General features: G+C 49.9%; 1 protein-coding gene across 1 annotated transcript in view; it reads right to left on the bottom strand.

Annotated features, from left to right (window-relative positions):
* Positions 1–568: 568 nt before the first annotated feature.
* Positions 569–24,887, bottom strand: part of SAFB2 (scaffold attachment factor B2) — a 40,786-nt gene continuing 16,467 nt past the window's right edge. The window contains exons 7-21 of the mRNA XM_017847144.1: positions 24,763–24,806; positions 24,557–24,606; positions 23,915–24,015; positions 18,421–18,570; positions 18,215–18,327; positions 13,836–13,966; positions 12,499–12,590; positions 9,056–9,192; positions 7,580–7,867; positions 6,430–6,570; positions 5,285–5,330; positions 3,825–3,955; positions 1,428–1,540; positions 1,261–1,327; positions 569–960 (exon numbers count right to left, since the gene is read on the bottom strand). Coding sequence (XP_017702633.1) covers positions 804–960; positions 1,261–1,327; positions 1,428–1,540; positions 3,825–3,955; positions 5,285–5,330; positions 6,430–6,570; positions 7,580–7,867; positions 9,056–9,192; positions 12,499–12,590; positions 13,836–13,966; positions 18,215–18,327; positions 18,421–18,570; positions 23,915–24,015; positions 24,557–24,606; positions 24,763–24,806 — 1,761 coding nt within the window. The 3' untranslated portion in view covers positions 569–803. The remainder of the gene's footprint in view (positions 961–1,260; positions 1,328–1,427; positions 1,541–3,824; positions 3,956–5,284; positions 5,331–6,429; positions 6,571–7,579; positions 7,868–9,055; positions 9,193–12,498; positions 12,591–13,835; positions 13,967–18,214; positions 18,328–18,420; positions 18,571–23,914; positions 24,016–24,556; positions 24,607–24,762; positions 24,807–24,887) is intronic.

Below are 24,887 nucleotides of genomic sequence, written 5' to 3'. Positions count from 1 at the left end.
TTTGCAGGCAAATGGACATTTCCAGAAGAACAGAGGGACTAGCTCTACCACCTGGGCCCATTGCCAAGTCAGCGCCATTCCACTCCTGTCCAGCTGCTGGCAGCAGGCACTGAGCGGACACACTAGGCAGCCAGCGGAGGGCGGGCCCACCACACACGCAGCCTTCCCGAAAGAGCCCACCACACACCAGCATGGGACACAGCCCCATACTGAGGTGACAGGGGGAGGGCTCCCCAGGGCCTGGCAAGCCTTCACCACTACCCACGCAGAGACAGGCTCGGTGTAAAGGAATTGGTCTGAGGGCCCCATGGCACACAGCACCCCCTGAAAAATTCCTAGTTCCCATGGGCTGACTCTGCAGCCTGTTTCATCATCCAATGATGGGGACCTGGACGCCCCACTTCCTGGGGCGGTTATGAGAATGCAGTAGGATGATGCAGGCAAAAGACTCTGGCAGCGCCTGGTAGAGCCAACAGTCAACATGCGGTCACCACACTGTGCCCAGGGTCAGTCCCATCCCGAGCTCTGTGGCCACGAGGACTCACGCACGTGCACACGCACGCAAGACTGCGAATGGTAAACTTTATTAATGGAAAATGGAATGCCTCGTTAACAGAAACCTTGATTTAAAAACGGCAGAACAAGAACACATTTATTAAAAAAAAAGAGTTCACATTGTATTGAGCTACAACACGGTGGCAGGATTTGCTTTGCTTTTAAAAAGATCCCCCAAGTTCAAGGGAACCCTGGCTACCAGATTCAACAGTGCATCTGCCCACCTGAAAACTCGCAGTGAGTGGGACTTAGTAGCGGCGGGTGAAGTGGGGATACGGGGGGGGATGTGGGTGTGGGTGCGGGACTCTGCTGCCCCGGTCCTGGCTGGCCACTCCGCCACCTTCCAGTCCGCCACCTGGCACCACGTGGCCCTGGGAATGTCCACCTTGTGCAAAGCCGCCTCGCCTAGGAACAAAGTCAGACATTTTTTCCCCTTGAAGTGCTCAGTGTTTTCATCGTAACATGGGTCAGTAATGGTCCCGCAGCCTTTAGAGCGCTTGGGTTTTTTTTTCCAGGTGAGAAAAATCAACACCACACATTGTATTCCAGGTAACTGAAAAGCGTTATTTGAATAAATTGCAAAGAGCTACTTTTTTGCTTTGTTTTCAAAACATCCAACCCAGCCAGCTGATCAAACATGCAAAAACGGGAGAGGAAGTGAGGAGCAGGAGCAAACCACTGTCCTCCTCGGACAACACGCCTTACCCCGCCACTCCACCGCGGCTTGCCATATGCCCCGGCCCCGAGGGCCCAGACAGGCCCCTCTCGCCACCTAGAAGAGAAGAAGGGTCTGCAAACACTCCATCTCTGGGGAAGCCCCTGGACACGTGTGGGGGCCACAGCCACCCTCGTCCCCGGAGCCAGCCCCATACCTTGCCACCTGGCGTGCTCCCGGCTGGCCGCGCCTGTGTCCACGGTACCCTGCCAGGCACGCGCCTGGTGCTCCTCCAGCCGCTGGTTGTGCTCTCCCCAGTCACGGCCACCCCTTTGCCAAAAAAAAAGCAGACATGCAACCGTCTGATGAGCCTCCAGGGTCGCGCCGGGAGCAGGCGCATCTACCCTGACCTCAGCCGCATGGCGGATCATGCCACAAAGCAAGGGCTGCAGACGAGTGGGCAAATCATGGGAAGTGACATTTCCCCAAAGACAGATGTGCCAGTAAGCACGTGAGAAGGTGCTCAACGCCACCTGGAAATGCCAATCCAAGGCACACTGAGACACTCCCTCCCCCGGGCTGGGGTGCTAGAATCACACAGTAACACACACCATGGAGGGTGCGAGGAAAGGGAAGAACCCCCGTCCACTGCTGGTGGAAATGTAAAATGGTGTGGCCACTGTGGAAAACAGTTTGGTGGTTCTTCAAAAAGTTAAGGGCAGAATTACCACGACCCAGCAACCCAGTCCCACCTGACAGAAATGAAAACATGATCAAAGACATCTGTGCATGAATGTTCCTGGCAGCAGGATTCCTAACAGCCAAAGGGAGATGGACCCCAACGCCCATGAACTGATGAGGACATAACACTACGTGGTGTGCCCGGACCATGGAGTGTTCAGCCTTAACTAGGATGGAAGCGCTGGCCCAGGCAGCATGTGGAGATGAGCCCTCAATACACGAGACTTAGGGAGAAGCCAGGCCCAGCAGGCACACCGCGCAGGCCAAGAAATGACTCAAGACAGCAAATCCAGGGCCAGAAAGGAACCCGCGGCTACCAAGGGCAGGGGAGAAGGGGGTGCGGCTGCTAAGAGGAGCAGGGTTTCTTCTGACATGATGAAAATGCTTCAGAATCGGCCTTGGGGATGGCTGCACAGATCCACGCACATGCAAACCTCCAATGACTGCACACGTGAAACGGGAAGTACGTGTCCTGTGAATTATACTTCAAGAAAGCTATTTTTTTAAAGTTTCAGACAGAAACTCTAGGAGATGAAAATCTGAGTCCAGTGTCCTGAGTCCTAAGTGGCCGTGCAGGAAAGCAGCCAGACCCAATCTGCATGAGTGCCTGCCTGCTGTGGGTTGCCGGTTGCAGTGACAGTCAGGCCAAGTGAGCCCACAGGCCCGAGAGGGGTCATCGGAGCCCCCAACACACACCTGCCAGGCAAGTGCAATACCGCCCTGGAGGGAGTGAAAGCATGCGTGTGGCACCTGCCCTTGGTGACCCGACCGTGCCCAGCCACGGCTCACTGTGTCTTTGGTTCTGAGGATGAGTTTCCCATTTACATTCCCAAGGCATTTAGCACAAAACCCACTAAGTGACAGGACAGGAATGCTAATGAGGTCACCCAGAAGAGAATACTTTGCACCAGCTGATCCGAGCACTGCCACCGTCTGCACTGCCCAGGGATGCAGGAGAAGCTTCAGGTGGGACTCGGCACGGCCCCGAGTCAAAGTCCCCTGGCAGAGGTGGAAGAGCCTCTCAGCGTAGAGGGAGGGATGGACCGGGGAGCACAGGGTGCCAAAACCCACCCTGCGGCAATGGGCAGGGGCCAAGGCAGCCCTGGGCCGGGGCTGGAGACTCATCTCACAGAGGAAAAGCAGGGCAGTAACTGCAAAGCGGTCCTGCCACCAGCCTCCTCACGGCCAGTCCAGGCAGCAACAGGGCAAACAGGCAGGGGTGACTGCAGCTGGCCAAAGCAACCAGAGAGGCACCCAGAGTCCTCCCAGACAAGCCCTGCACCCCAACAATGCTGACAAGACTCAGGACAGCCCCCACAGCTGCAGTGCTGGTGAAGGTGGCTTTGAACACCTATGGAGGACCTGGCCTAGTGTCCTCAGCCCTGAGTCCTGAGGGGAGGGTCCCCATAAGCGATTCTAATAGGCAGGGCAGGGTTGAGAAGCCCCACCCCAGACCAACTAGGGGTCAGAGAGAAAACCCGAGGAAGACACATGTAAAGAGGCAATGTGGAGGCAAGGGCAAGGCTGCTCTACCACGGACGGGGCAGGACTAAGAGCTTCTGCACTGTCTCTCCCAGTGGGAACGCAGCTCCTGTGATCGAGACATTTACAACTGCAGGCAGTCCCCAGCTCAGGAATGGGGATGGGCCATTCTGGGTGACCTGGACAGCTCCATCCCTGAGAGCTTGTTCTGCGCTTTCTTCTTGAGAACCTGGATTTTCTGAGTCAGGAGTTTCAAATGGCAGGACCCATGGTAGTCCATCCTAAAGCTGCCCTAGCTGAAATCAAACCTTGGGGACATGCTCGGCCAGGCACCAACCTCTTCCCAGGCTAGGACAGATGCTCCCCACCCGACTGGGGCTCACTCACTAACCTGGGGGGAGGGGGCAGACCCCGGCCTTCACTCAGCCTCTTGTCGGAGCCGTAGCCCCCCCAGCCATCACGGGAGTCCCGGCCGTGGCGCTCTGGGGGTCCTCCGTGGCCATGGCGGTCATCTCCATAGTGCTGGAAGGCAGGAGAGGGACAAGGTGACACTGACCACGTCACCTACAAAGGCCCACCTTCCAGGGGGACTGTCTACCGAAGGCCCCAGGGCGGCAGGTGGGCCGGAGCCAAGAGAAGACGGCAGGGCGAGGCCTCAGGCCTGGTGGGCCGTGCTTCACTGACCCTCTGCTCCCTGGCTCCCCTCCTCGCACCCCTACAGCTGCATTACTGCCATGAGCTGCCCCAGGAGCGTGGGGAGCCCTGGTGTTACTGCCCTCAACAGCTCTGCTCAAGGTCCACTAAGACGTCACCGAGCCCTATCTTCTCTGAGGAGTTGGGCACTGCCTCCTTTCTGATAACAGGAGTGCCCTCGGGCGGGTCAGCACCCCTGTGCTGTGGCAGGGCTAAGCTTCCAGCCTCCCTGGCCAACCAACTCTGCACAGAGGAGCCAGCAGTCACGAAGCAGGCAGGTGCTGCCTGCCGCCATAGGCCATTACTCTGCCACCCACCTCCTACCTCTCCACCAGGCTGCTGCTTTCTCAGAACTCACACCCTGCCACCACGCACGGGGCACCTGCATGGCACCACAGAGACTTAGGGACCACTCTTGTGGTCTTCAGCCCCCAGTGCGCACCCAGCACGGACTTGAAACATGGAGAATCCCAGGCTCCCCCATCCCCCCAACCTTGGCACATGTGGGCTAAATGACAATCACCATTTGGGTTCTTAGGGGCACGCTACAGGCACCAAGACCCAAAGGCTCCCTGAGCAAGTGGACAATGAAGAGACACTTGAGGTTTCTACTGGATAAAATGAAGAACAAGCCCGACATATTTGAAAATGACAGAAACTTGCACATTACAAAACAATCAAATATTTGCACAATTTTTTTTTTTTTAGACAGAGTCTCTCGCTCTTGTTGCCCAGGCTGGAGTGCAATGGTGCGATCTCAGCTCACTGCAACCTCCGCCTCCTGGGTTCAAGCGATTCTCCAGCCTCAGGCTCCCGAGTAGCAGGGATTACATACACTTGCCACCACGCCCGGCTAATTTTTTTTACTTTTAGTAGACACAGGGGTTTCACCATGTTGGCCAGGCTGGTCTCAAACTCCTGATCTCAGGTGATCCACCCACCTCAGCCTCCCACAGTGCTGGGATTACAGGCATGAGCCACCACGTCCCACTAAATATTTGTGCTTCTAGTAGCTGGCCAGAACCCACACATCCATCCCCGCCACACATGCTAAATTGCCACCTCTCTGGGATAAAGCGGCCGCCTGATTAGAAATGGTGAGTTGTGCCTGCACAGCAGCACAGTGGCCCTAGGGCTTGGCATCGGGGCTCTACTCACCTGCCCGTCCCGGTGGTCTCCCATCATTGGCCTCGAACCCTCCCTCCTGCAAAAGGAAAAGACCCTGTTCAAACAGCGCCGGGCACTACCACACATTTCTGCAGGTCAGGTAAGTTTCATGACTGGGATACTTAATCCGTCCCATCACATGAAAAGTATAACTGGCCTGGAAAAAAGAAAAAAGCTAGCTCAAATCAATAGGCTTTTCTCGGGGGGCAGGAACGAAGTCGGATCCTAAAGAGAAAGGAATACAGATCTCACTGAACTAAAATTCCTCGGAGAGCTCTCAGTCAGGAGAACAGGGACAGAGGCCTCCAATGATCCCTAATCTTTGGTCTGACCCAACGCGTGGGACTTGCCAAAATTCACACCAACTCCATCCCAAAATCCAGCAGAATTAAGAGTGTGGCCTCTCAGCCTCCCTTTTCCATTCTGCCCACTCTGACACTCCTTCTAAAGGAGCCAATGAACGGGGAAATGGGTCAGAGATGTGCAGCTGAGGGGAGCCCAAAGACAGGACTCTTAAACTGGAAAACCAAGTGCTGTCTTCTTAATAAACTAGATGTACTCCTCATTTCAAAAGGCTAAAAAGCCCACCCAGACCCTCAAAATGCAAGACAGGCCTCATGAGAAATTTTGCACGTCCTCCATCAATTCTCTGGTAGCTCTCGGGCACAAGAAGCTCTGCTGGTTGTCCAGGCACGAAAGCCCCAAAGCCCCAGCATGCCTTAGGTCACGCCTCTCCTCAGCTGCGCCAACGGAGAGGGGGAGCAGCTATGGAGAGACCTCCCAGGAAGCTATGAAACCCAGAACAAGGTTGTGCTGACAAACATCACTGCCTCACGAGAGAGCTCAGTGTGGGGGGCCTGCACCCAGGTCCCTCCTGGGTACCTGTGAAAAGAGTCGGCGGCTGGAACAAGCTCTGAGATGCCTTCCTATGAGGCAAGCTGGGGATTCTGTAAATGGCCGCCAATTCCAGCAACTCGCTCAGGTTCTGTGCAAGGTCAGAGTTACCCACTGTGCATCTCAGAAGTAAATGAGGCTTCAGAGCACACAGGAACCCCTGCACTGGGCTGAGAATGGGTCAGCTGGATGACCCAGTGCCCACAATGACTGTGGCTAAAGGAGGGGACGGGACCGCTGACCTGTCGATGGCATGGTCCTGGTACTGGCCCCGGTCTCGATGATCGAAATCGTGGAAGCGGTGGTCCGGCCGGGGAAAGTCCGCACGGTATCTGTCCTCCATCGCCACACGCTTTCCTTCTGGCCAATAGGCATCATCTCGTCTGTTTTTTTTTAAAAGAATGCATATTCCATTTACGAAAGGAGGAGAAAAAGGAAGGAGATGGAGGTGGGGAGGGGAGCTCCCTCCCCAGACCCAGTATCGTTTAAAATGCCCTGGAGGGCTAATCTCTAAACACTCGATCATCATTGCTTTGATTTGATAAATTAAAACCCCCATTAACAGCCGAGAGGTACACTTGTATTCTCATCCAACAGTCCCAAAAGGAGCACTGCTGTGAGCTCATTGTCTTATGAGACTGTTAATACCCTGATCTCCACTCATGAGCACAAATGCAAGTGAAATGAAATATTTGATTCTTCTGGAATAGCATTCGAGTTGCCACATTTTTACTTTCCCTGCCTTCCATGGGAGCCTGAATCTCCCTCTGAGTTTCTTGCAAAAGCAAAGAGAATTAGATGAGGTGATAGTGAACTACACACAGCTCCGGATGGCATCCAATTATCTTCTTCTTGATTTTTACCAGAAAACTAGGCTCGTGGAGAGTGGGGTGACGGGTGACTGTCAATTAAGCCGTTCCAGGTAGCTAGAGAGCAATAAACCTACTTTCTAAGCCAGAGGCAATTTCCTTTTCCACAGCGCCTGCTCTGCCTCTCTGTCTACAAGGACACGAGACTGGCAGAGACAGCGGTGGCCAACTTGGGCCTAATGGGCATTCGGTTGTCTCACAAGACAGAGAACAGTTATGCTCCACGGGGAAGTGGAGAGGAAAAGCATCACAAACCCTTCAGCAAGTGGCAGCCATCAAGCTTCCCAGAATAACTCAAGTTGGGGGAGATGCTACACAGCCTCGAGTGGGAACAGTGAACTAATAAACCTGCAGCAGCCAGTGAGAGCTACAGGGGGTCCCCAGGGCGCATGCTCCGTATCAAATTGCAATCTCCCCATCCCGCCCCCCGACAGGGACTGAAGGGAAGCCGCTGTTCTGCTGGAAGGGTGAACACCGCTGCCACGCTGGCCTCCGTCCTACCCGCGCTCTGGGAGGGACTCACCGATCCAGGTCGTAGGGCCTCCGCCCCGGCCGCCGCTCCTGCTCGTAGCGCAGCTGCTCCTGCTGGCGCCGCAGCTCCTCGCGCTCGCGGTGGATGCGCTCCTGCTCCTTCCTGCGCTCACGCTCCACGCGCATGCGTTCCCGCTCTAGTCGCTCCCGCTCCATGCGCTCCCGCTCCAGCCGCTGGCGCTGGCACTCGAGCTGCAGGCGTTCCCGCTGCAGCCGGGCCTTCTCCTTCCGCTCATGGAAGGCCTCGAGGCGCTGCTCCCGCTCCCGCTGCTCACGCTCCCTGCGGGGACAGGCGAGGCTGCTCTGAACTCCCTGTGTAAGCCTCCACGGAGAAAAAGCCCGGTGCCCAAAACTGGGTGTGAATTGGAAGCAGAAAAAAAAATTGGATCCAAAAGCTCACTGGGTTTCCCTAAAGCTGCGCGTGCAGGGGGTTACCTTGCTTAAGAAAGTCACCTCAAGAAAAGCAAAGGCAGCACAGCTGGCAACATTTCTAGGTTCACTCAAGAACATTTTCCAAATGCTATGAGCACAGCTTTTGCTTTACTGAGCAATATTTGAGGAAAAGTGACAAGAGAACGCCGGGTATCCCGACAGGAAAAGGCCGAATGTCAAGGCAGAAAGGGACAAACCTTCAAGACCACAGCCCAGAGTGGAGCCGTGGCAAAATGACAACTGGACTCAGCTTGCAGTTTCTGACCTTGTGTGAGAGGTTTCAACAGGGAAGACCGAGACCTCAGCACCCAGGGACCATCCCATCCCATCAAAGCCACACACGGCTGGGTTTTGCGCACCGGCCAAGTTCCAACACCAGAGGAGGGGCGAAAATAGACTTTGAGCCAGCAGAAGGCTCAGCCTGTAATCCAGCACTTAGGGAGGTTGACGCAGGAGGATTGCTTGAGCCCAGGAGTTCAAGATCAGCCTGGCAACATAGATAGCCAAACCCCACATACCGTAAAGGGCTTCCCTGACTTTATTCCGAGACAGGGTCTCACTCTGTCACCCAGTCTGGAGTGCAGTGTTGTGATCACGGCTCACTGCAGCCTTGAGCTTCTGGGCTCAGGCGATCTTCCCACCTCAACCTCCTGAGTAGCTGGGACTACAAGTGCGCGCTACCATGCCAGCTAATTTTTAAATATTCTGTAGAGGTGGGGTCTCGCTACATTGCCTAGGATGGTCTGGAACTCCTGACTTCAAGTGATCCTCTGGCCCTGGCATCCCAAAGTGCTTGGATACAGGTGTGAGCCACTGCACCTGGCCCTTTGATGACTTTCATGCTACCTGGCATGTCTGGCGGCTCATGTGTGAACAGGTGCTGGCCCCTGCCTCAAGGACCCGGGCGAAGCACGACACCCACCGGCCCAGGCACGGGCTCTCGGGCACACAGACTCCTCACTCCAAGCACAGCTGGGAGAAGGACACCACCACCAGAGGAAACCACCAGCCCACCGCCCCGCCCAGCTTCACTCACCGCCGCCTCTCCGTTTCTCGGATCTCCCGTTCCCGCTGCCTCTGGCGCTCTCTCTCCCTTTGTTCTTTGATTTTATCAAACGACAAGATGTCTCTCTTTTCTTTGCTTTCTGACTTGCGATCCTGACTCTTGGAGCTCTGTTTACCAAAACTGGTTTGTTAATGTCAGGAAAATGATTGCAACAAACACACAATGGAGATTATGCACGTGTGGATGAGCCTAAGGTTCTTTGGCCCCACATGGTGTAGATGGAAGGCTGTGGTCTCCAGACCAGAGGCCCAGGCACAGGCTGCTTCCCTCCAAGTTTGCGTTTTACTGCCTAATCCAGAATCCTGCTTTCAAATGTCAAGGGGCATTCATGGAAGAGAAGAGGTTGGCCCATGCCTCAAAAAACCTACAAGCACAGTTTTTCTAGCATAGCACAGCCAAGGACTCACATAATCCAAAGCAAACCTAGGCCTCTGAGAGCCACGGGGCACATCCGCAGAGGGCCACTGTGGCCATTAGTTCAAAGGGGGACAGCAGTCAGGCCAGCTGTTTGGACAGCTGGAGGGCAGACTGCATGTTTCACATCTCAACTGCTGGCTCAGGACTCAGGCAGACAGCTCTAAATAGAATATGCCAGGCCGGGCGCAGTGGCTCACGCCTGTAATCCCAGCACTTCAGGAGACCAAGGTGGGCAGATCACGACATCAGGAGTTCAAGACCAGCCTGACCAATATGGTGAAACCCCGTCTCAACTAAAAAAACAAAAGTCAGCCGGGCATGGTGGCGCATGCCTGTAATCCCAGCTACTCAGGAGGCCGAGGCAAAAGAATCACTTGAACCTGGGAGGCGGAGGTGGCAGTGAGCTGAGATCGCACCACTGTACTCCAGCCTGGGAAACAGAGCAGGACTCCGTCTCAAATAAATAAATAGATAAATAAATAAATAAACAGAATATGCCAAAATGCTTTAATGCAAAACGGTGCTCCTAATAAGGTACAGAACACTAATAGCCAACGTCTGTAATTTATTTTGGGTAGGTTTTTGGTTTTTTTGAGACCCAGTCTGGTTCTGCTGCCCAGGCTGGAGTGCAACGGCTCACTGCAGGCTCAAGTGATCCTCCCACCTCAGCCTCCTGAGTAGCTGAGACCACAGATGCACACCACCATGCCTAATTTTTCTATTTTTGTAGAGACGGGGTTTCGCCCCGTTGTCCAGGCTGTTCTCAAACTCCTGAGTTCAAGTGATCCGCCTGCCTCATCCTCCCAAAGTGCCAGGATTACAGGCGTCAGCCACCCGCACCCAGCCTACATTCATCATTTTCTATCTGTGGCATAAAGCTCAGAGCTGTAACGACTGACTCCCATTTCAAGGTTCTCCAAGGCCTCACCCAAACTAGACACATCAGACCCTCCCAGGAAGCTTTTAAACAACACAGAACCTGAGGCCTCCTGCTGATCCACACAGAATCTCTGGGGCAGGGGCTTGGGACATGACATTGTTAAAAAGCTACTCAGCTTATTTTCCTAATTAGCTCCCATAGGAGAGAAAGGGCAAGCAATGAAAGACAAACCAACCCAACAGAAAGACAGGCAAAGGTCAAGGCAGAGACATTACACCAATTATTAATAAAATGCAGGCTGGGGAGGAAGGGGCACACACACACACAGGGAGATATCCCCCAGCACTTTGATGGCACGCTTTGCCTATGAGACGAGCAGATGTCTTACACACACTGCAGTGGAGTAAGAAGGGGACAGGTGCCCACGTACCGCTGCACAGTGGGCAGCACAGCAGGCAACAGTGCCAGCACTCCTGGGTTCTCAGGCCAGCTTAGCCACTTACTAGTGACCTGGCAGGTGCAACACACACAGGAGATTTAAGTCCCCTCCACAACCTTTCTGAACAGCACTTTATTTCAAAATTTAAGTTAAAAGAAGCTGGGGGTAGTGGCTCACACCTGTAATCCAGCAAGTTTGGAAGGTCAAGGCAAGAGAATCACTTGAAGCCAGGCTAAGCAACGAAGTGAGACACCCCCACCCTTTATTTTTTAATAGGTAAATATTATCCATAAAATAAAAATAATACGTAAAAGCTAAAAGAAAAAAAAAGCAAAAAGGAAAAAGGCCAAACCCTACATGTCTGTATGTAGAGACCTCCATGGCATATTACACAGAAAATGCAAGCTCCAGCACATCATCTGTCTGTGGTCCCACGGCACGCACAGGGGACTTGTGTGCAGAGGAAGCCGAGGAGCCCAACCGGACACACAGAGGCTTTAGTATGCCCGTGCTGCATCTCCCCGAGCTGACCAGATGTTCTAATCACGCACATGTGGTCACTATTTATTTTTCAACATCACAGTGACATGGGGGTAAGATTATGGGTCTTTTCAATGTTCTACTCCAGATTTCTCTATCTTCTGATTTTCATGTGAAAAATGACATTAGGAATTGATGCTTTATAAAATCCAAATGTTCATTTTAAAAACCAAGTCTTGGTTGGGCGCAGTGGCTCACACCTGTAATCCCAGCACTTTGGGAGGCTGAGGCGGGTGGATCACTTGAGGTCAGGAGTTGGAGACCAGCCTGGTCAACGTGGCAAAATCCCGTCTCTACTGAAAGTACAAAAATCAGCCTGGTGTGGTGGTGCGTGCCTGTAATCTCAGCTACTTGAGAGGCTGAGGCAGGAGAGTCGCTTGAACCCAGAAGGCAGTGGTTGCAATGAGTGAGATCACATCACTGCACTCCAGCCTGAGCGACACAGCAAGACTCCATCTCAAAAAAAAAAAAAAAAAAAAGTTAAGTCTTAACAACACAAAGTGGTCCTGGCTGAATACGGTGAACTCTGCGTTCATTAAAAAAGCACTGCCACCTCATGAACATCTTAGCTAGAACCTGCAGCTGGGAAGCAGAGGTTTTTATTGTTTTCCAGAGTGAAAAACACAAATGAGATGCTATTTCGTCTAGTTGTGTGCACAACTCGAGAGGGGCAGCTCTTGATCTGATAACATGACCAACACTCTGTCCTAGGCTGGTCTCTACCTTTTTGGTTAATTTAATAGAAACTAGAAAATCAATGAAAGAAAGTAACCTGCTATTAAGTCAACCAAAGAGTAGGACCTGCCTTCCAGCTTGAAAAGCCTGGGTCTGGCCCATCCCAGCCTACGGTGAAGCTGCTGTGTGAACCAATGCTCTGTCGGAAGGCGGCACCTCCCAGTCAGGAGCCAGTACGGGGCCAGCACATGGAGGGAAGCAAACACGGAGGGACACTGCTCTGCAGAAAGCGCCAGGATTCAAGTGTGTGTCTGTATCTACACAATTATCACGTCTCCTACAAACTTCAAAGAACTCTAAGATTTTAAAGGCGAAACAGCGATGTTTTCATAATGCGAATCAAACGGTCGTGGAGCCATCATGAGAAACAGCTGGCCCTGAGATGGTGGAGGCAATACTCACTCTCTCTTTGGACCTGCTGGTGGTTTTCACGCTAATGACGGGCTCTCCTTTTGATTTATCCATCACGACCGTCCGCTCCATTCCTCTGCTTCCTTCAGGACAAAACACAGCAAACTATGAAAACCTGTGGACGCCCCAACTTCCTGCAGTAAACAGCGCTCTGATGGACTCTGGACACACAAGGCGTGAGTCAAGTGACTGACACCAGCCTTGGGAGCCTCTATTTCTCATCTATTGTGAGCAACACAGTAACGTGGGCACAGCACAACGGGGGCTCCCTCACGGGTCTTTGCACAACTGGAGGGACCTGTTCCCAACCTACAGCTTAAACCCGCAGCACGCACACAGGCACAGCCGTCCCACAAAGCCTCTGTGACCCTCCACACTAAACCCCACAGCTCTGGAGCTGGTCTGTGCTGTCACTCCTCCCTGACGTTCTGTGAAGCTCTGCAGTATCCAGTCCGTGCTCGGAATCACACTGCAGCTCAGAGGGAGTGCCTTGCCAGACGGGTGGGCTTCCCTCCATTCATCTCCAGCAATAAAGGCTTCCCAACCAATTCTCTCTCCTGACAACAGAACCACCAGGCTCTAAGCACTGGAACAATGACTTATTTGGGGAGATTTATAATACTTGAGGAACATTTTAAAGACACGTTCCTCATGAGACTCTGGGTAAATTAGCCTGAGAGCTGAAGATCCAGCTTGTAATGTGCTGTACCAAATTTCAATGCTCCAGATGGCTGGGTTTTGTTTCTGTTTTTTTCTTCCTTGATAGGGGAGGTGGAGTTGGCTTATTTTTTTTGCCACAAAACATTCTGAGTCTCATAGAGATTCAAAGGTGTAAAGCACAATGAACTTTTACAAAATGACAACAGAAGTGGCATCGTCCAAATACAACCACTTCAACAGATGCTTGGAGGTTTCAGTTTTCTCTGTATTTTTACTACCTCCAGCTTTAACATAATGTGGGAAAAACCTGACTGCACACCTGCAAAATAGCATCAGGTTAGTTACAAGAAACTCGGACAACTCACTCCTGCTAATCCCACACTACAATCAGCCAAAGGCCCTGAGAAAGCCAGAACTCAGGCAGCTGAGTTCAGCAATACACGTTAAGCCCTGAGTCCCAAGCACTTCTGGATTCCTGATGTTGTATGGAAACTCCTTTAAGCCATTACATCAACAGACTCTTGTTTCTTCAACGGTGACATACGACCAGCGAAACAGCCACGTCACCAGAGCTTGCTGTCCTCATCTTCCCTTGGAACCCACCTACTCACCACCTGTGCCAGGCCTTGGCCTTACCCTTCCACTAGCACTTAAAAGGCTCTCATCACCTGATTTGGTGACTCTAGACCGACTTGTAGGTCCAGGTTTCAGCTCATCCTGGTCTTTTTCTTCCTTTTTAATGTCTTCAGGCTTTTTTTCCTCCTTCTTCTCAATCTTCTCCTCCTTCTTAATTACGGTTCTATTTAAAAACATGGTTATCAAATTGAGTTCACAAGACTCTGTAACAGGAACGGCTCACCCAGAGCCTCACTCACACATACTCAGATGTCCATGCAAAACAAAATCACCCCGGCGGCAATCAGGTGGGAAAAAATTATTTGAAAACCATAATAATAACAATACTCCTCTTTAGATACAGGCCGCATTCCCACTTCTATTACTTGTTCAACTGAGGGATATGCACAGTGAAATTCCTGGGGATGCATTTCCAAAATGCCAGACAGGCTGGCACGCAAGAGTGGCGTGCAGGTGGAGACGAGAAACATGCCAACTACGTGAGAACACTTCTAAAAAGTTTACTTTAATGTTTCATCATGTATGTGTGGAACATTGTTTATAAGCTTTATAGGGAAAAGCATTTCTTCCCAATACAGCCTCAACAGGATAGAGGCCCAGTGGCAGGACGCCAAGCCCCCACTGCACAGAGTGGCAGGCCATTTACCCGTGAGGCGAACACCCCTCGGTTGGTAACTACTGCATACTTTTAGTGAGTTAAATGATGTGTTATGTGCCAGTGAATACGGGAAGGTGTTAAGTGCCATTTCAACCAAAGGCAACTTTCTTCTAAGCAGTGAAATAAATCATCTTCACCACTCAAACTCAGCTGCCGCGTTCCCTAATGCCATTCGTCTCAGGCAATTAAACTGCACACTGACTCAACACCAACAATGTGCCAGGGTCCAGGCAGGAAAGTCAGGCCTCTGCAGGGCCCTCCAGCAAGCACCTGTTGGCCTCTCCCCCACCGACCCAGGCAGGGTTCCTGGCAGAGCTCCAGCCATGCCAGGGAAGCTGCTGATTGTCCCATCTCTCCTGCCCTTCTCAACCTCCACATCATGGAGTTGTCTTTTTTTAAAAAAATAATAATTCATTTTGAGAAAAACTGACTATTGTAAATCATCTTATCTCCTCTCCCTCATCCCTATGATGACCACGAGGGCGGCCTTACTGTCAATCAGTGGGTCTGCCTGACTGCGGTGATCTACAGTGACGTTTTATAGAGTGTCTTAGGAGGTCATACTTCATATACTGCTCTACAGCTTACTTTTGTTACCTCATGGTATGCTTTAAAGAAGGGTCTTTAGGCTGGTCACAGTGGCTCAGGCCTGTAATCCCAGCACGTCGGGAGACCAAGGCAGATGGATCACAAGGTCAGGAGTTTGAGACCAGCCTGGCCAACATGGTGAAACCCCATCTCTACTAAAAATACAAAAACATTTAGCCGGGTGTGGTGGCGCATGCCTGTAATCCCAGCTACTCAGGAGGCCAAAGCAGGAGAACTGCTAGAACCCAGGAGGCAGAGGTTGCAGTGAGCCGAGATCACGCCACTGCACTCCAGCCTGGCAATAGAGAGACTCCATTTCAAAAAAAAAAGAAAAAGGAAAAAAAAAAAAAGAAGGGTCTTTAGATCCTGAGACAGAACTCAGGGGGAATAAAAAGGAGGTGGCTGGGGCTACAGGTGTGGGCTACCACTTCAAGTAATTTTTAAATTTTTGATAGAGACAGGGTCTTGCTCTTTTGCTCAGGTTGGTTTCCACCCTGGCCTCAAGCAATTCTCCCACCTTGGTCCCGCAAGACTAGGATTATAGGCGTGAGCTCTGCACCTGGCCCCAAGTTGAAATAAGTAGGCCCCTGAGTAATGGGTATCATGATGAGCCTTCATGAGCTTGGACGGTCAGATGATCTGGGTGCGGAGAGACGGGCAGGTGGCGGGGCGAGGTACTCGGGTCTATACTTGCTGGGCGGGGCGGGCGGGGCGGGTACGGTGGGGAGGGGTTGGGCTCCTTTCCCTGCACGCACAAGATGCTGTCGTTTATTCATCTGCTTTCCCTCTAGTAGATAAATATATGTGCTGAAAAAAAGGACTGGAAGACTGGAAGGATATCCAACAAAAAGCATCATCCCTGGGTGCTGGGATTACACCTGACATTTACATGTGCTTTCTGGACAACAACTGTATAAAAAACACTACTCATTCAAGATGGCAAAGGCGAGTCCCTCTTCTTCCCTTCTTTGGAAAGCTTCTCTATTTCACAAGACCGACCACTAATCTAGAAATCCTTTAAACAGAAGGAAAGGCTAACGAAGGTGTAAATTTGAAGAAAAAAATAAGGTCAAAACAAATTTTAAAGTGCTCAACCTCCCAGGCAAACAACCTGCAGGAAGTTTGGTCTTAAAGGTCTTAAGTTCATCACCCAGTTAAGAGCCATGGGGCTCCGAGCAACCTTCATAGGTTGAATCCCAGCCTTGCCGTTTCCCAGCAAACTCAGGCAGGACGCGTTCCCCTCTCTAGGCCTGTATCCTCTCCTACATAGAGCACGTGCCTCCCGGGGCTACTGCAAGGACCGAGAAAACTGCTGCATTCCCAATGCTGGCCACAGGACCATCCCATACTGTTAGTTAATTATTACCACCTTTCCCACAAATACAGAAAAGCAACGAATGAAACACAAGACACCAAGAATACCGCAAACCTGCAACAACAGTTCCCCATCTTCCACCAATACAGACTTCTTTTTTCTTAGCAATGCTGATGGGATGTGTCTTTTTGAAGTTGCTGATTAAATTAGGGGGCTCACCAACCCCCTACCCCCCTGCAAGCTCATGAAGGCTCATCTGACACCCATTACTCAGGGGCCTACTTATTTCAACTTGGGGCCAGGTGCAGAGCTCACACCTATAATCCTAGTCTTTTGTGGGACCAAGGTGGGAGAATTGCTTGAGGCCAGGGTGGAAACCAATCTGAGCAAAAGCGGAAGACCCTGTCTCTATCAAAAATTTAAAAATCACCTGGGAGTGGTAGCCCACGCCTATAGCCCCAGCTACTAGGGAGGCTGAGGTGGGAGGATCACTTGGGCTTGGGAGGTCGAGGCTGTAGTGAGCCATGATTGCGTCACTGCACTCCAGCCTGGGTGACCCATCTCAAAAAGTAAAATGTTTTTTAAAATAATAATTCCAATTAAAAATAATTCCAATTAAATATAATAATTCCAATTTGGCCATGATGTAAATTGGTAATTACATCTTCAAAAACCCAGTTCAACTATGTCGACAGACATGTTTACCCTCTAAATTGCACTGACAATGTAAACTTAAGGCAGACGCTCAGCCTTCTGAGACACTGCCCTGATCATATGCACCACCGAAATCTACCTTCTCAAAAACCTACAATTGTGTTACAAATATAAATAAGCCACACCTGCCTTGAAAGATCTGTCCCTACCTCCATTTTGATTAAATATAAATCACCCCTTTATAAAAATAGAACCTCAGACCCATGGTTCCCAACCACTAGGCCAAGGTACCCCAGGGTGCCACCGTGAACTCACAGGGTGCCTTGGGATATTTTTAATTTTGAAGTAAACACAGCAATACTTGCCATCTGTCAGACACAGCACCAACTACTTGCTCAAGGTCATTCACTGCAACACTAGACCAGGCTACATTCCTTTGGATGATGCTTTATCTTTGAAAAACTGGGTTTATGACGGTTGCTGTGATTAATAAGTGAGAACTACATGAAAATCAACATGGATGAGGAAATGATTCCAAGGTCTGAGAGGCTGTACAAGGAACCAGAATATGGAAAAGGACATAAAAAATAGTATTCTTTCATTTTGTGTATACTGATTTTTCAAAAAGGCTAATCAGTTGTCAGGACACAAATACATGCTGAGGATCATCTGCATCCACTTTTTAAAGACATGAGCTACTTCGTTAAATAGCTTTAAACAGAAAGCTGAAGATTGGCAGTGCGCGGTGGCTCACACCTGTAATCTCAGCACTTTGAGAGGCCAAGGCGGGCAGATCACGTGAGCTCAAGAATTTGAGACCAGCCTTGGTAACACAGTGAAACCACATCTCTACAAAAAATGCTAAAAGTAGCCTGGTTGGGTGGTGTATGCCTATAGTAGTCCCGGTTACTTGGGAGGCTGGAGTAGGAGATTCACTTAAGCCTGGAAGGTGGAGGCTGCAGTGCAACTGCACTCCATCCTAGGTGACAGAGTGAGTCCCTGTCTCCAAAAAATAAATAAATAAAAGCTGAATATTGAAGTGGCAGCACAACACAAAAATCAGCTGAGACTCCAGCAGGAAGCTGGAAAGGCTGCGTGGGTAGAGGTGGGGACAGAGTGTGTTTTTCAAGGCCCATGGTGGCTGCCCTTGCCCTCCTCCCAGGGATTCCAAGAGGAGGTTTGAAAATTCACTTTACTTTTCAATTTTGATCTCCACAGAATGATGTCTGTCGACACTTGATAATTTTTCCTTCTTCACTTCGCACTCTTTTCTGTCAGAAAGCTTTTTCCCAGCAGGCTCGTTTTTGGCCTAAAATATAATACAGACAGAAATGATGTGTGGCCCAGGCCTTCTCACTTGCAAACTCCATTTGCGAGTTACCATAGATGAGAACTGCCTCACCTTCTCTACGGAAATCATTCGTCCATGCAGCTCAGTCCTGTGGAGATGGCTGATGCACTTGGTCGCCTCATCGGATGTTGACATGGTGACGAATCCGTAACATCGAGCCCCCGGGCTGCGGGCGTTTGTTACCACTTTGGCCCCAACAACCTTCACGAAAAAGGGCACTCTTACTGTCTCATACAAATGACCACACAACTTGCTAAAGTTATTACCTGACAATCAGAATCATTTTCACTATTTGTCACCCCTCCCAATATTAGTACTTTCCACTATTAGTTACTGAATTGGTTCTAATTAAGCCTGACCTATCCAAATACAATTGCTTTTTTTTTTTGAGACACAGTCTCGCTCTGTCACCCAGGCTGGAGTGCAGTGTCCTGATCGCGACTCACTGCAAGCTCCGTCTCCTGGATTCAAGCAATTCTCCTGCCTCAGCCTCCCAAGTAGCTGGGATTACAGGCACCGGCCATCACGCCCAGCTATTTCTTGTGTTTTTAGTAGAGGGAAGTTTCCCCATGTTGGCCAGGCTGGTCTCCAACTTCTGACCTCAAGTGATCTACCCCAGTCGGCCTCCCAAAGTGCTGGGATTACAGGCGTGAGCCACCGTACCCAGCCACTAAATACAATTGCTTTTAATACAAGATCAGTCATCACAATGAAAACACACAAACATGCAAAGTTATAAAACCATTAAACTTCATTACTCACAACTAATAACCAGAAGTCCTACCCATCCACATCGTTTTCTCTATTTCCACTGTGCCTACGAACAGCTGTGGGGCTACTAAGCAGCGCACCCATCCACTCCAGCTAGGCCTGAGAACAGCCCTAACTCAGATACGGACTGTCGGGAATGTTCCCGTGGGGAAAGGACTTCCACTTCTGGACGAGATGGGAGAACTAAGCATTGTCTTCCCGCCTGAAACAACTAACAAATGTGATGAAACATAGGCCATGACGGTTTTCAGATCCTGTACATCAGGCTGCCCAAGACAACGATCCCTAAGAGCTTCCTGACTGCCCCTGCTCACGGCCTGGAGTTCCCAGGCGATGGGGGTGGGTAAAACAGCACTGAGATTCTGAGACCAAGGCAGAGAGAAACCACAGAACTGAGGATCAGAGAGGACACAGCCACACAGAGCCAGCTGAAGAGACCCACAGAGGGCTCCTCCCGCCCAGTGCATGTGTGTGCAAGGAAACCAGAGGCTGGGACAGCACCACCCACAAGGAGCAGAGGGAACAATCACTGGGGGCACTCAGGGCCACAAATGGTTTGTTCTTCCCAATAGCCAGGGTGGAAAGGCTGGTAATTCACGGGCATCAGACCCACTACTCAGAGGGCATTGCCCACTGATGAGACAAAATCAGCCCAAACTGAAGGCTACTTTGACCCTGACTTAGAAAGCGTAAAAGTCTCACAAGGACCAAAGTGTGTCAAGTGCCTCAGCTGTGTACCAGAAAAAAGCTCAAGGGTATTTGTAGAGATACAAGTATAACTAGCACCCAACAAAATACAATTCACAACATCCCGTAAAACATTACCGGGACAGGCTGGGCACAGTGGCTCATGCCTGTAATCCCAGCACTTTCTGAGGCCAAGGCGGGTGGATCACTTGAGGCCAGGTGTTCAAAACCAGTCTGGGCAACACGGAGAAACTACATCTCTACCAAAATTTTTAAAAATTAACTGGGTGTAGTGGTGTGGTGCCTGTGGTCTCAGCTACTCAGGAGGCTGAGGTGAGAGGATCGCTTGAGCCCGGGAGGTTGAGGCTGCAGTGAGCACCACTGTACTCCAACCTGAACGACACAGTGAGATCCTGTCTCTAAGGGAAAACAAAACAAAACAAAAAACAGAAGAAACTTAAAAGCAGCCAGAGGAAAAGAGACAAATTGGAAACTAAAGGAACAAGGATTAGGTTAACCTAGAATTCTATACCCAGTGAAAATTTATTTCAAAATGAAGACAAAGTAAAGACTTTTTCTGACATGCGAAAGAAACAAGAACACATCACCAGCAACCCCACACTACAAGAAACTTCCAGTTCCTTCAGGAGGGAAGATGATCTCCGACGGGAACCTGGATGTACAACAAAAAGCAAGGAAGAGCACCTGGCGAGGTGAACGTGATTTTTTCCAGTCATTTCTGGGTCTCTTTAAAAGATAAGTGTTTGGCCGGGCGCGGTGGCTCACGCCTGTAATCCCAGCACTCTGGGAGGCCGAGGCAGGCGGATCACGAGGTCAGGAGATCAAGACCATCTTGGCTAACACGGTGAAACCCCGTCTCTACTAAAAATACAAAAAATTAGCCGGGCATGGTGGCAGGCACCTGTAGTCCCAGCTACTTGGGAAGTTGAGGCAGGAGAATGGCGTGAACCCAGGAGGCAGAGGTTGCAGTGAGCCGAGATCGCGCCACTGTACTCCAGTACTCCAGCCTGGGCGACAGAGCAAGACTCTGTCTCAAAAAAAAAAAAAAAAAAAAAAAAAAAAAAAACCTGTTCAAAGCAAAAAAGCCAAACCACAACAAATCAAAGCCAACAAAACATTGGGTGACTTCTTCAAGAGAAGTAAACTGCATGACAAAAACATCATGAAAATCGACGGGAGGGGAAATGCAAGTATATTCCCGCAGATAGTTCTTGCACTACACTGAACCCAACAGAGCACCACTTGCAGACAGACTGTAAGGGAAGAGGTGTAGTGTAATCCTACAAGCAGCCAGTAAACCACAATGACAAAGAGAGTAAATAAGCCATCAGTCATCAAAGGACTCGACCCACAAGGCGGAAGATAAATGGGAAAAAGAGATAAATGAACAAACATCATGAACAGAAAACAGACAGCAAGATAGCAGATTCAACACCAGCCCCACCAGCACTGGTGCACAGAGTAAACGTTTCCCCAAAACACAGGAGTCCTGGTCTCTGACCCATCTCTGACTCAGTGGGTCAACCTGAGTAAGGCATTCCCCGTCTCTGGGCCTCATGGCCCCAACTACGAAATGACAAGGTGGAACCCACACGCTCGAGGTTCCCATCAGACTCTGACGTCCTGTGGTGTAGACCACACAAATGGAGGAGTCGAGACTCTGCCTGTATGTGTCCAGGGCCAAAGGGACAGAAGACTCTCCTGACAGAAACACAGACGCCACTTCCCATATCACAGCTGAAGCTAATGATGAGGTCATTCTACTTTACCATCAAATTATTCATCCTTACAAGGACATCTCTTCTGATGACAGACAAAACCCAAATGAGAGCAGGCACCACACTAAGCTTGTACATCCCCATCCCTGGGCGGTGCCATCCGCCCTGGAGCTTGTCACAGCAGCCTATGCATGCTTCGGTCAAGTAGCCGAGTGGTGTCCTGCCCCTCTGGCCTTCCTACGTCCTCCCGTTTTTGTCCAGACCCGAGACCCACAGGCAAGGCCAACTTTATCACTCACGCCTCAGCTGAATGTCACTTCTTCAGCGAGGTCTGCTGAAGCTGTCTCCCGAATCTAAACATGGTCTTCCCAGCATACTGATAGCGTACTCTAACCTTCCTTAATATGCTCATCACAACACATACGTGTGTATTTCTTAAATGGTCTTTTTCCCATCAGACTAAAAAATCTGTGATGACAGTGACCATGTATGTTTACTTCTGCTTAATCATCAGTGTCTCAGTGAAGTCAAAAAAGTAACTGAAGAAACGGGTTATTCATGGTTATAAGAATTTCCTAAGCCCTTGTTGAACACACACAGACTGTTAAGAGAAAAACTGAATTAAATGCTTTCTCTAGGTCCTGTCTGCTTCTTAAGCAATGAAACATTAACCAACACCTGATAGGTGACACAGACCTAGACAAAGGAACGGCTTCTGTAGCCAGAAGGCTGTGTCGGACAGGCCCCACTCTGCCTGGAATCAGGGCACCATCCAGACACTAAATAGTCTGAGCCTTCTCCTTTGGAAGCCACTCCCTAGAGGCACCCAGGAGACCAGGGGAGTGCCAACTGCTTATCAGAAGACTCTTGGCTAAGTGTGGTGGCTCACGTCTGTAATCCCAGCACTTTGGGAGGCCAAGCAGGCAGATCACATAGGTCAGTAGTTGGAGACCAGCCTGGCCAACATGGTGAAACCTCATCTCTACTGAAAATACAGAAACTAGCCAGGCATGGTGGTGGGTGCCTGTAATCCCAGCTACTCAGGAAGCTGAGGCACGAGAATCACTTGAATCTGGGAGGCGGTGGTCGCAGTGAGCCAAGATCACACCACTGCACTTCAGCCTAGGCAACAGAGTGAGACGCGGTCTCAAAAAAAAAAAAAGACACTTACATTAATTAATCCCAAACAGTGGAATCATTTTTAATTGTCCTCCTCAACTTCCTTTGGAAAGCTGCTGAATTGTACTATTTTCTCCTGCCCCATAATCAGCATCTTAGTGATTTTTGAACCATGATCATGTCACACTATATACTTAAAATGCTAAATTAAATGAAAGTCAATTATTCGTGTCATTCATGTTTTTTTTTTTTTTTGAGACAGTGTCACTCTGTTACCCAGGTAGGAGTGCAGTGGCACAATCTTGGCTCACTGCAACCTCTGCCTCCTGGGTTCAAATGATTCTCCTGCCTCAGCTTCCCAAGTAGCTGGGACTACAGGCACACAACACCACGGCTGGCTAATTTTTTGTATTTTTAGTAGAGACGGGGGTTAGCCATGTTGGCCAGGTTGGTCTTGATCTCCTGACCTTAGGTGATCTGCCCGTCTCAGCCTCCCAACTTATTCTTAAGGGAAAAAACTCATCATGTCAGCTTTAAGTTTTGCTTAGGACAAAAGACCATCAGTCTCTTTGAGACCAGTCAGAAAGAACCCCAAGAACATTGAGATGGAAGCTGTTTATACCGCTGTTCTGAGCACTGCTGTGATATGACCAACCACCTGCCCTGCTCGGCACCCTAGTTACTGAGAGTCAGGAAATAAGGTGCACTGCACAAGACTGGGCGAGCTCTGTTGCTGTCTTTTTTTTTTTTTTCAGATGGAGTCTCATTATGTCGCGCTGGCTGGGGTGCGGTAGGCGGATCTCAGCTCACTGCAAGCTCCGCCTTCCGGGTTTACGCCATTCTCCTGCCTCAGCCTCCCGAGTAGCTGGGACTACAGGCGACCGCCACCTTGCCCAGCTAGTTCTTTGTATTTTTTAGTAGAGACGGGGTTTCACCGTGTTAGCCAAGATGGTCTTGATCTCCTGACCTCGTGATCCACCCGTCTTGGTCTCCCAAAGTGCTGGGATTACAGGCTTGAGCCACCACGCCCAGCCATTGTTGTCGTTTTTTAGTAAACACAACGTCTTGCTATGTTGCCCTGGCTGGTCTTGAACTCCTGGGCTCAAGCGATCCTCCTGCCTCAGCCTCCCCAACTAGTGGGATTATAGACATGAACCACCGCACCTGGCAGAGTTTCCTTTTTAACTCTGATAATCACAGTGGATGGTATGAGGCAAGGGAAGGCATACCTTCCCGTACTTGCTGAAAAGGTTTTTGAGATCTGTGGCTCGTGTTGTTGAGGACAGCCCGCTGACCCACAGGTTCCGACCAGAACTGCTGCCGACTCGACCTGGCACGAGAGGGAGATTCTTAGGCATCAACCCAAGGCCTAACAAGCAGCACAACCATTCTTAAGATCGCAGCCCTCTTTAAAAGCCCTAACGATGCCCAATCCCAACTGTTGACTCAAGAATTTAATGCACACACACATGCCAACACACAGAAGGCTGAAAATCTGGACAGCAAAAACTGAGTTTCCTTACTCAAGGAATAATCATGCCCATGTCAGTTATGCACTGAAATGTCTTTTGATGATCAGATCTCATCCAAGACAGCAGTCTCTAAAATCCTTGAAACAGTCTTCAATGAGCAGAATTATTCCTTTCTTGTAATGTGCTTTTCACTATCCCATAAATGACAACCACAACAGAAATATAAAATGCAGATGCTTGCGAACTTCTAAAACTAATCTCTCAAGAAACCATTAGGTGGTTGATTCCAGTAACCCATAATAAAACAAATTACTGGATCCAAAGTGTGGATATCTGCACACCCCTCCTCCCAAATAAGGGATCCAAACATGGCTCCCTACCACATAAGTTAAATCATACCTTTTTCATCTTTAATGATTGGCTTTATATCTTTTTCTTCCTTAAAAGAGCTAGAGACAAAAGTTAATGTTACTCATACAGGAAAAAAACGAAAGAGAACAAAATTAAAAATATGATTATGTGCTAAAACTGAATACCTACCAGAAAATTAGTCTGAAATAAAATTTTAACAGACACCTCTGCAAGCTTATATTGGAAAATCTGACCCCAAAAATACAATGTCAGATTTGTAAAAGTCAATTCGATTTAGCTGAAGATAACAATTAACAATTTAAGAACACAACCATGATAGGTTGAGAAAAAGAAAAGGAATTGAATCACCCATTAAAAC

This window comes from Rhinopithecus bieti, unplaced genomic scaffold (genome assembly GCF_001698545.2).
Source record: "Rhinopithecus bieti isolate Rb0 unplaced genomic scaffold, ASM169854v2 scaffold_28055, whole genome shotgun sequence".
Taxonomy (NCBI): Eukaryota; Metazoa; Chordata; class Mammalia; order Primates; family Cercopithecidae; genus Rhinopithecus; species Rhinopithecus bieti.
This window is presented reverse-complemented; position numbering and strand designations above follow the sequence as displayed.